Source organism: Littorina saxatilis, linkage group LG15, assembly GCF_037325665.1.
Source record: "Littorina saxatilis isolate snail1 linkage group LG15, US_GU_Lsax_2.0, whole genome shotgun sequence".
Taxonomy (NCBI): Eukaryota; Metazoa; Mollusca; class Gastropoda; order Littorinimorpha; family Littorinidae; genus Littorina; species Littorina saxatilis.
In genome coordinates, this window is record NC_090259.1 from 39,301,142 (window position 1) to 39,313,127 (window position 11,986).

General features: G+C 39.8%; 1 protein-coding gene across 2 annotated transcripts in view; it reads right to left on the minus strand.

Moving 5' to 3' along the window:
* Window positions 1-11,516, minus strand: part of LOC138949294 (uncharacterized) — a 33,251-nt gene extending 21,735 nt beyond the window's left edge. Inside the window, exons 1-2 of one of the 2 annotated variants that reach the window (XM_070321081.1) lie at window positions 11,290-11,516; window positions 9,334-9,516 (exon numbers count right to left, since the gene is read on the minus strand). In XM_070321081.1, the coding sequence (XP_070177182.1) occupies window positions 9,334-9,505 (172 nt within the window). In that variant the 5' untranslated portion in view covers window positions 9,506-9,516; window positions 11,290-11,516. Of the gene's footprint in view, window positions 1-9,333; window positions 10,271-11,289 lie in introns of those variants that run through there. The other variant, XM_070321080.1, reaches the window with a different exon arrangement.
* Between the last annotated feature and the right edge of the window lie 470 nt (window positions 11,517-11,986).

The following is an 11,986-nucleotide window of genomic DNA, read 5'->3' on the forward strand; positions in this document are numbered from 1 at the left end:
AATGACGTAAAGATACATTTGACGTAAAGCGAGTGACGCAATTTCACTTGATTTTTCCGAACTTAGATCAGTTAGATTTCAAGTGAGCGGGTCGGCATTGTACACTCAGGGGATGGGCGGTGCCTTGCTGTTCCGTGAAGCACCCACCGACAAAACTCGCTTGTCGGTATTATTTAGATAAAGAGAGTGATATCTGACAGCATTTGAAGTATCATTCTTTAGAATAAATCACGCTGGTATTGTTGATTTAAATGTTTACTTTGTCTTGTTAATTTTTAGCTTGATAAACAAAAAGGGTCCCTGCCTGAACATTATAACATTTAGAGGGTCACCTAGAATCCGTCCTGATTGGTCAAAAAGCTAGTAATCATTGCTTTATGGAGAAGTATGTGTGGAGTGGAGATAATTCCGATGTGTTTTCAAATTTGTTAGGTTCACGTGATATGTTTAACCGTTTGGAGTTAGCAAAAGATATGATTAAGTCTGACATTAACAGAGATCTAGAATTGTTTAATATTTGCATCGAAGGAAAGTGCAGAATGTATGAAAAGGATAATCCCATTAAATCATGACAAGAAATCACAAGACTGGTTTGATCAAGAATGCAGAATAGCTAGGAGAAATGTTTTCAGATTGCTTTCGAGCATTTCCAATGATGGCGCCTCTCGTAGTACTTATTGTACAGCCAGGAGGGAATATAAAAATATGTTGGACAGAAAGAGAAGAGAACATAATGAATCAATTTTAAATAAACTTATTGCTGTTAATGATCAAAAGGAGTTTTGGGATACTATGCATAAACTTTCTGCAAAAAGGAAGCATATGAAGAATAATATTACTCCGGATGCATGGTTTCAACATTTTAATGCATTATTGGATAAAAGTGTAAATCAGGGTGAAAGTATTGATCGTGAGGCTGATGTGGATAATGATGTTGTTGATGATGAAAATGATATTATGAATCGTCCTATTTCAAGAGAAGGTGTGCTTGTTGCAATGAGAAAGCTAAAATCTGGAAAGTCAGCCGGGCCAGATGGTATTATTGGTGAGCTCTTGAAACATTCTGATTGTGTAATAATTGATTTTTTTGTACAGTTTTTTAATTCTTTGTTTTCGAAAGGTGTGTTCCCTGAAAGCTGGACTGAGTCTATTATGATCAGGGGCGGACGAGGGGGGGGGGGGGGGTTCTGGGGTTTCCGGAACCCCCCCCCCCCCCCCCAGCCAAAAAATAAAAATATTTTTGTGGTTTTTTTTTGGGTTGAGTTTCAATTTTTGGGATATTAATCAGTGACAAAATCTGCTGCCTGAAACTGGTAATGATCATCCTCAGAATGCACCAGATTGCACCATTTTGCATCCTTTTTTCAAAATTTTCCGGGGGAGCATGCCCCCGGACCCCCCTAGCAAGCTAGGCGCTTTGCGCCGTCGGCTCGGCGCTTCGCGCCTTCACAGCCATATCTTCACAATATACTTTTGGAAACCCCCCCCCATAAAATGAACTGATCCGCCCCTGATGATACCTCTTTTTAAAAAAGGTGATGCCAATGATCCAAATAATTATCGCGGTATTTCTATTTGCAATGTCAGTAGTAAAGTTTTTGGTTCTATAATTAATGACAGATTACAGGAATGGGTGGAGTTGCATAATATTACTGGTGAATACCAGGCTGGATTTAAGAGATGTTATACCACCACTGATCACATGTTTACTTTGTTAGCTTTCGTACAGAAACAATTTGCCCTTAACCGCAAACTGTATGTCGCTTTCATAGACTTTGAAAAGGCTTTTGATTCTATAAATAGAAACCTACTTTGGCCTATTTTGTTAAAAAATGGAGTGACGGGAAAACTTCTCAAATGTATAAAGAGTATGTATGAGTCAGTAAAGGTGAGAGTGAGATGTGGATTTAAGTTGACTGAATGTATAAAATGCACATTTGGGGTGAAGCAGGGAGATGTGTGTAGTCCTGTTTTATTTTCATTGTATATTAATGAATTAGCAATTCAGATTATTGAAAATGGAAAACATGGTGCCATTTTTACGATAGATTATTTTGAGTTGTTTCTACTTTTGTTTGCTGACGATTTGATATTGCTGTCAGAAACTGTGGTTGGTTTACAAAATCAATTAAATAATCTGGACAAGGCAGCTCGTTCTCTCCAGTTGAAAGTAAATATGAGTAAAAGTAATATTGTGTTTTTTTAGAAGGGGGGCTATTTGGCTGCCAGAGAAAGATGGATTTATGAAGGGAATGTTCTACCTGTAGTGAATGCATATAAGTATTTGGGAATACTTTTTTCGACCAGGCTTAGTTTTACGGCTGCCTGCTTAGACCTTGCAAGTAGAGCTAAGCAAGCTTTGTTGTCGATTTCACATAAATTATACATGATTAATAATACTAGTTTGGATGTTTATCTAAAGTTATTTGATTCACAAGTGCAACCTATTGCACAATATGGTGCAGAGTTATGGGGCTTAGACAAAGCAGCCATAGAATGTGAAAAGGTGCATTTTTTTGCATTGAACAAGTTTCTGGGTCTAGAAATGCGTACACCAAACGATTTGGTATATGGAGAAACTAACAGATACCCTTTGTACGTAAATTCAATATTGAAATGTATTAAATATTGGTTGAAGTTGCTGAGAATGTCTGAGCATAGATTGCCTCATAAATCATATAAAATGCTGTACAGGATGGATGAGAATGGTAAATTGAATTGGGCGTCAAATGTGCGTTGTAAATTGTACCAGCTAGGATATGGTTTTGTGTGGTTGAACCAAGGTGTTGTTGACGAAAGCAAGTTTTTGTATGTTTTGAAAGATAGATTAATTGCATGCAGATGGCAAGACTGGGAGTTTCATATTCAAAATAGTGAAAGATTTTCTGTGTATAGAACATTTTGTACTGTTCCTGAGATCAAACCTTACCTTTTGTTCAATATTGACAGACATTTAAGATTCATGATGATAAGGTTTAGGTTAGGGATCTCTGAAATTGCCGTTCACACTCATCGTTACAAAAAAGTTTATGATGTTAATAATTACATGTGTCCCTTTTGTAAAGATAAACTGGAAAATGAAGTCCATTTTGTTCTTGTCTGTCCATACTTCCATAAATTGAGAGAAAAATTCATCCCACTGAAATATTACAGGCAACCAAGTGCTTTTCGACTCAGCCTTCTTTTAGCTTCAATACATGAAAAAACTGTACGTGATTTATGTTTGTATTTGTATAAAGCTTTTAAGATACGAGAAACACTGTTATCGTAATTTCGTATGCTGATGTTTGCATTGATGCAGCTGTTATCCACTTTTGAGAAAAATATGCACTGTTTTGAGTCTACTGAATGTAAAAAATGATTCAATGTTTTTGCTTTTGTTCACACCCCTTCACTAGGGGCAATGGCCTATGTGAATATACCATCCGAATCCGAATCTCTCTCTCTCTCTCTCTCTCTCTCTCTCTCTCTCTCTCTCTCTCTCTCTCTCTCTCTCTCTCTCTCTCTCTCTCTCTCTCTCTCTCTCTCTCTCTCTCTTTGCAGACGACACATCCCTGTCAGGTCTCATCCTGAAGAACGACGAATCGGCGTACAGACACGCAGTGGAGGAGCTGGTGCAGTGGTGCGACGACAACTTCCTGGAGCTCAACGTGAGCAAGACGAAGGAACTCATCATGGACTTCCGACGAACCAAGTCCGCCGTCGACCCCATCATCATCAAGGGCGAACCAGTCGAGATGGTGGATACCTACAAGTATCTGGGCTCCATCATCGACAACCAGCTTGACTGGTCGCCAAACGTGGACGCCGTGTGCAAGCGGGCAAACCAGAGGCTCTTCTTCCTGAGGAAGCTGCGGCAGTTCCACGTCGACCCACAGATCCTCCACCTCTTCTACCAGGCGACTATTCAGAGTGTCGTCTCCTTCAACCAGCTCTGCTACCACAGCAGTGCAAAGAAAGGCGACATGGAAAGGTTGGAGAAGATTGTGAAGAGAGCAAGCTCCATCATTGGCTCTGAGCTTCAGCCTCTCAGTCATCACGCCGTTTGAGGTGCTGGCGGGCCAGGACGAACCGGATGAGGGACTCGTTCCTCCCGATGGCTGTACGACTCTACAACCAGTCCCTGTGAATGTGACAGTATGCTAGATAGACTTGAGTGCTGTAAAATTTGACTGTGAGGACTATGGGTGATGTGAACTGTGATGTGAGGACTATGGGTGATGTCAACTGTGACTGCGGAAGGACAATGAGTGCTGTGAACTGTGACTTGGAGGACTATGGGTGATTTGTAGTAGGTGTGAGCGATGGTAGAGTAGAGGACGTGTGATTGGCGGGGGGGGGGGGGGGGGGGTAAGAGTGAAATGTTGACGTCTGTTTACTTTGTATGATGGGGGGGGGGGGTTATGATGTAATGTATGATGATGTACTATGTGTTGATTGCGTATGTATGGGGGTTATGATGTAATGTATATGTATGATGATGTATTCTGTGTCGATTGTGAATGTATGGTGGGGTGGGGGGGGGGGTATGATGTAATTTAATGTACGATGATATATTTGGTGTTTGATAGTGTATGATTGTTTGTTAGTTGTAGATTATAGTACGATGTTTGATGTTGTAATGTTTGTGCGTGTGTTATAATGCAATATGTTATGATGTAATGTGTGATGATGTATTCGGTGTTTGATAGTGGATGTATGCTTGTTAGTTGTAGATCTAGTACGATGTTTGAGGCTGTAATGTTTGTGCGGGTGTCATATGTAGCCGTACGAGGGTTCCAGTGTGTGCGTTGTGCATGGCCAGGCGCTAGAGTGCTGCATGAATGAGTAAGTGCATGTGGAGTTGTATGGCTGGGTGAATTGTGGGTTGCGTACGTCCGAGGGGCACATGTAGCCTGTGTGTCTGAAGTAGTGGGTATGTGTGCGTAAGGGTGTGCTGATATTGAACTTCAGTTGTTGCTTTGTAAATGTCTATGTATCAGTGTATTATGTCTTGCCACACACATGCCAAATTTCCTTGTATTGATGAGGACAATAAAATTTCGTGTATCTTGTATCTTGCATGAGGTAGGGAAGGTGCTAGAAGGCCTGGAGAATAAAAAGTCCATGGGTCCTGATAAGATTCCTCCTTACTTGACCAAACTAGCTCTACCATATATTGTGGAGCCACTCACCTATGTGTATAATCTCTGCATAAAGCAAAATACTGTACCTAGTTTGTTAAAAAGAGCAAAAGTAATTCCACTCCATAAAGGCGGAAATGTATCCGACCCAAATAACTTTAGACCCATTTCCTTATTACCCATTTTATCCAAACCATTGGAAAAACATATTCACAAACATTTGCTCGCGTACATAGAAAGCAGAAACCTTTTCCATCAATTTCAGTCTGGTTTTCGAACAAATCACTCTTGTCACAGCGCCCTTACCACGCTATGCGACACCTGGCTGTCTGCAACAAACCGATCTGAAATCAGTGGTGCTGTGTTTCTCGACTTTAAAAAAGCATTTGATCTTGTTGATCATTCAATTCTATTGAAGAAATTACAGTTGTATGTCAGAAACAGTTCAGTGTGTAATTTCTTTGCTTCCTATTTACATGACAGATCTCAATATACTGCCCTAAACTGTAAAATATCTACTGAGGAGACTGTGAAATGCGGGGTGCCTCAGGGTTCAGTGCTTGGGCCGATCTTGTTCTGTCTGTATATCAATGATCTGCCACTGCACATTTCTGATAGTAATGTAAGAAGTGATTTTTTTGCTGACGATTCTTCTCTTCATGCAAGTGGAAAGTCTGTTCCAGTAATAGAGTCCTCCCTTCAAACAGCTTTAAACGATGTAAATAACTGGTGTAGTGCTAATGCTATGCTTGTCCATCCAATAAAAACTAAAAGTATGGTAATTGCAACCAGACAAAAACACCAGATTTCTCCACTCAAACTAAATCTTACTATTGGTACGCAATCAATTGAACAAGTTCAACAGCATCGCGTTTTAGGGGTAATTATTGATTGTGAATTCAAGTGGCAGGCACAATTACAGCATATTTGCAAGAAAGTAGCCAAGAACGTTTTCCTCCTATCCAAGTTAAAGCAATTTACGGACAGAAGGACTCTGGAAATGTTCCACCATGCTCATGTAATGCCTCACATTAATTATGTTTCGACGCTCTGGGATGGCAGCAGTGATGTCCACTTGAAAAAGTTAGACTCTCTCTATCGTCGCTCGGCCAAACTCATCGTAAAGGATAATGCATCAACAGATATGAAATTAAAAATGCTTAACTTTCTTCCACTGGAAAAGCATCTCAAGTTAGACAAAGCCATTTTCATGCATAAATTGTATTACGGTAAAGTGCCGATTTACATTACATCATTATTTAATAAAGCTACCGACAGATAATTATGGGTCGGTCAACTTGATCCCACCGATTTCACGAATTGATCTTTATAAGACCAGTCTTGTTTTTTCGGGTACTTCAGTTTGGAATTCGCTTCCATCATCCTTTAAGCACTTAAAGTCATTAAAAAGTTTTTAAAAATTTGTTAAAAACCACTTAATGTCTGAGTAGTTTAACGCCTTTTGATTTGCCACTACGTCAAAGATATGCTGTGCATTGTATGTTCTGAACATATTTTTGTTGTACTATTGCTACATGTTCGATTGCTACCAGCTTGTATTTATAATTACCTGCATAGTATGCATTTGATTTTATGAATAACCACATATGTATGCTCTTCATGCCTCATCTTCATCATTATCATCATCATCATCATCGTCATCATCATCATCATCATCATCGTCATCACCATCATCATCGTCATCTTTATTATCACGTGCTGAAGTTTTCCGACCTCCTTTTGTTGGTTAACTTTTTAACTTTTTAATTTTTAATTTTGTAATTATATAATTGTGTGTCTATGCGTCCCAAGGACAGATTGTAAGAAAAGGCGTAGCCTTAAATCTTAATCCTTGTTAAATAAAGTTCAATTCAATTCAATTCTCTTTCTCTCTCTCTCTCTCTCTCTCTCTCCGGACTCCCCCCTCTCTCTCTCTCTTTCCCTCTCTCTCTCTTTCTCTCGCTCTCTCTCAGTGTGGTTTGAAACTGTTAAGCGTGACTTAAGGTCGTCAACTGTTTGTGCAGAGACGGTATCCATGTCCCACCCCCGTGTCACCACGGCCATGGGCGGCTATATTACCCATTTAAGGCCAATGCTTGTTTGTTTAGAAGTTGTGCGTATATTTTATTTATTGTGCCATTCATTGACGCAGGTGTCAATTTAATCAGCGGTCGAAAACGGCAGACATCATTCAAATTTTGAGGGGTACTACTGGGACAAAAAGCGTTTTATGTCAGCAATACCCTCTTAATTGCATTGGAACTTTCTGGATTGCGTGGCTATACATGCATATATGAAACTTACTTCAGGTACAATAATGTTTGGATTATTACAGGTATTTGTTCAGTTGTAATGCAATCTTCCGGAAATAATTTTAAAACTTGTCATCGGTTTATGAACTAACATTAAAGGCACAGTAAGCCTCCCGTAAACCATTCCAGATACTGTCAGGCTTTTACACACAGTACAAACACCCTTTCATTTAAACACCCACCACTTGAGAACATCTTAGGTGCCCTCCGTTAACGAGAAATTTTCAAAGAATTCACTTTTGCGTGGTTTATCCTACCCTTGAGCCATCGTGAACCCGTGTGATCCAGTTTCCTTTTTTCACAATGTAGTCGTCAGTTTGTGATTTCAATGCGACTCGCTGTAAGCTTAATTATCTGCAATGGTACGTTATCATGTAACTCCAGGGGCGGACGAGGGGGGTTTCTGGGGTTTCCCCCCCCCCCCCCAGCCAAAAAAATTAAATTTTGTTTTTTTGTTTTTTGGGGTTGTTGTTGTTGTTGTTTGGGGTATTAATCAGTGACAAAATCTGCTGCCTGAAACTGGTAATGATCATCCTCAGAATGCACCAGATTGCACCATTTTGCATCCTTTTTTTCAAAATTTTCCGGGGGGGGCATGCCCCCGGACCCCCCTAGCAAGTTAGACGCTTCGCGCCGTCGGCTCGGCGCTTCGCGCCTTCACACCCATATCTTAACAATATACTTTTGAAAAAAACAACCCATAAAATGAACTGATCCGCCCCTGAACTCTGACTATGCACGAAACTAACGGCTGTGATTCACAAGAACTCTAGCGATGGCTTTTGACTGTTCAGATCCTGGCGATAGGCATAAACCTTCGTCTGCTACGAGAACCACGACCTTGCCTTACCCTGCTTCCGGGCTTTTCTTTTTTCAAACTTTCAAAGCTTCGAATTGTACTGATCTTGTCTTGATGAAAAAAGAATTCTTTTATGATTTAAGAATGTTTGTGTAACAAGCTGTCAATTTATCATTTAGATTTTAAAAGTTAGGTCTAGCGCCAAAACGCACCACGGTCCGATTGTCTCTGAGACAATCCGCAAAACTAATTCTTTAAAAATTGCTCGCTCTTTACGTAGGGCACCTAGGATGTTCCCGTTTGGTGAACGTTCAAATGGAAGGGTGTTTGTACTGTGTGTAAAAGCCTGACAGTATCTGTGATGGTTTACGGGAGGCTTACTGTGCCTTTAAACAAAAATAAACATTTAGGACTTCGCATGCATACAGACAACGACTGAAAATGTATACCGAGAGGCATAAATTCCGCAAACGGAACTTTAAAAAATCACAAAAAATCAACTCAGTGGTGAATGTTTTCAATGTTTGAATATTTTATTTATTGGCCATTTTAGTGTTTATAAACCTTCGCTTAATTGATTTTGAATAGAACATCATGAAATGACAATTTTTCAAAAAAAGTGACTGAGTCCAAGCGCAATGATTTCGGAAAACGTTCAGTGTTCATCACGTTCAATGCTTTGGCCAGCTTTAAGCATCCCAATCGCTTGCTGTCTCTCTCCTTCATCAAGTCGTGGCATGATTGCGATATCTGGATACAGCCAAACAGCCAGTTGCATTTTATAGGGCCATACACTATCTTTTTTACGTTATTGTCTCCCGTTCAGCCCATTGTCTTTATTAGCACAGTGAGCTGTGGCTGGATCAGCAATACTGCAAAGCGCACGCTGACAGCGTGAAACATTTGCTCCAACACTCAAGATGTCAACTACAAATTACAGGTTCAATCTGATTTTCGTTTGAGAGCAAAATCGTTCAATGCACTATTTGCAGAATTCATGCCTTTCAGTAGGCCTATACATAGCTACAAACTTGACAAATTGTATCAGTAATAGATGAATCCCAGTGTGTTGCATGCTGAACATTGATGATATTCTCACCTTGAACAAAAAGCCGTAGTGCTTCTTGTATCGTTTCACGTTTCGCTATTTTACGCTTTTTCTTTTTCTTGTGCTTCGGGGTGCTTTCCTTCGAGGTTTGCTTTGCCGTTTTTCGATTTTTCTTCAGCCCATCATAGATTGAAGGGTTTCGTGATGCTTTTGTTTTCGTCATGCTTGTAGATTCTGAAAGAAGAACATTATGCAAATACATGTACCAAGGTCCGTATATCACAAGCGTATTGTTCTTTTATCCAATAGACAAGCATTCGCTCGATAATAACAGCTAATGTGTTTTCAGCGTAGCAATAGGGTCCGATATTTTGACGAGACAAGTGACATGCCGGCGAGTCCATCTCTGACGTCATCGGTATTTGGTGAACTTGGAAGATATCCACTAGATGTTAATATGAAATGTAGAATGCTTTGCTATTGGTATAAACTGATTAGTCCTATTCATAAAAATAAATTTTCAAGTATTGTGCTTTACTTATAAATTGTATATCAACAAGATGATTGAATCCAAGTACTTATGTTTCATTGAAAAAACCTTAAATGAAATTGGTCTCTCTGGCCTTTGGACTTCTCAAGAAAATATTCAATACTCAAGCACATGGTTTAAAAAGAAAGTAAAAAGAAGCTTATATGACCAGTATATCCATAAATGGTTTACAGAAATTGAAACAAAAAATATGTTTTGGAATTATCGAATGTTCAAAGATATTTTTGCATGTGAAGACTACGTCACACACCTGCCATATCAGCAATGTGTTTCAATGATGAAGTTTAGAACATTAAACAACAATTTGCCTGTACAGAAAGAACGTTATCTTAACATCCCGAGGTCAGAAAGAACTTGCACCAAATGTGTATCGCATGACATAGGTGATGAATTCCATTATTTATTTGTCTGTGATTTTTTCACAGAAGAAAGAGCTGAGTTGTTTACTAAGAAAAAGAAATTGCTAAAGAATATTTTGGACTTTATTAATAGAATTTGTAACAGTTTTTCATAATTTTTTTTTATTTTTATTTTTTTTAAATTTTTTTATTATATTAGCATATATCATGATTGTATTGATTGTATTTATTGTTCAAAATGCCCCCATGGGTTATGGACTAATAAAACTTGAACTTGAACTTGCTAAAATCAAAATCCATCTACACACACAGACACACACAAGACTTGGTGAGCTTATTGTTGCGTTATTTTGTTTGTTTGTTTGTTTGCTTAACGCCCAGCCGACCACGAAGGGCCATATCAGGGCGGTGCTGCTTTGACATTTAACGTGCGCCACACACAAGACAGAAGTCGCAGCACAGGCTTCATGTCTCACCCAGTCACATTATTCTGACGCCGGACCAACCAAACCTAGCACTAACCCCATAATGCCAGACGCCAGGCGGAGCAGCCACTAGATTGCCAATTTTAAAGTCTTAGGTATGACCCGGCCGGGATTCGAACCCACGACCTCCCGATCACGGGGCGGACGCCTTACCACTAGGCCAACCGTGCCGGTTTGTTGCGTTATATCTTTGCTTCATTCATATTGATTTTGAGTGTATGTCAACCGTGTTGACGAAGTTCTATAGGAACATTGTAATAATAGTGACGTTGTTCATGACTGCTGTACTGTACATCTTTGTCAAATAAGTGCAGTGTTTAGAATTCTGTTTTCTCCCTCTATCAGTGTTCTTCATATAATTATGTGATCATTTGAATTTGATTTTGTTTCAATTCCATTAATAGAATCTGTGTAATAAATTGGCAAAGTAGTGTTTTCGTGACAACATCTGATTCGCCATATTCATGTTTCGTCGTTATCTTATTTTGCTTATGTCTAGCCTAAGAAGCAAGTACCCCTTTAACTAATGAAACATTTCACTTTACATAAAATCTCATCACGTTTACAAGGGGTGAACTCCTGTCTAATGTCCGAGACAAAACAAATTGCTCACCTCAAACAGAAGCGTCAAGTTACGTCGCCATATTGAAGCAACCTTTTTACAACATGGCGAAGGTACGTCCTTCATTGAAACAGCAACATATCCAACACGAAGAACGCTGTATTGGTGGCACACAACTTGATACTGTACATCATTGGGATGGTAACAATTCGCTGGTCCCTAAGCCACTACGACGTATTTTGGCTAACTGCGACTGCCAGGTATTCTGGTGTTTTCGAGAAACTCGTTGTTATTAGCTGCTGTGGTTGCACAGCCAGCCAGTCCCAATTCACTTTGCGTAGCATTAGCGCAGTGGCTGTCACGTGATAGCGAATTGAGCGTGTCAACTGGGCGAAGTGAAACATGTTTTGGTCTCATAAAACCCAACAGCAGCACACAAACAACGATTGTTCGAACTAGAATTTTATTTTCCTATCTTTGTTTTTCTTTGACGTTCAACATTCACGAGTCACCAACCACATATTCTTTTAGCCATTTCTCTCTTTAAATGTAATTGTTGGTTTTTCCTTGACGAATGTTTTCTTAATCGGGGGATATAGCTCAGTTGGTAGCGCGCTGGATTTGTATTCAGTTGGCCGCTGTCAGCGTGAGTTCGATCCCAGGTTCGGCGGAAATTTATTTCAGAGTCAACTTTGTGTGCATACTCTCTTCGGTGTCCAAACTCCCCCCCCCCCCCCCCCCCCCCCCC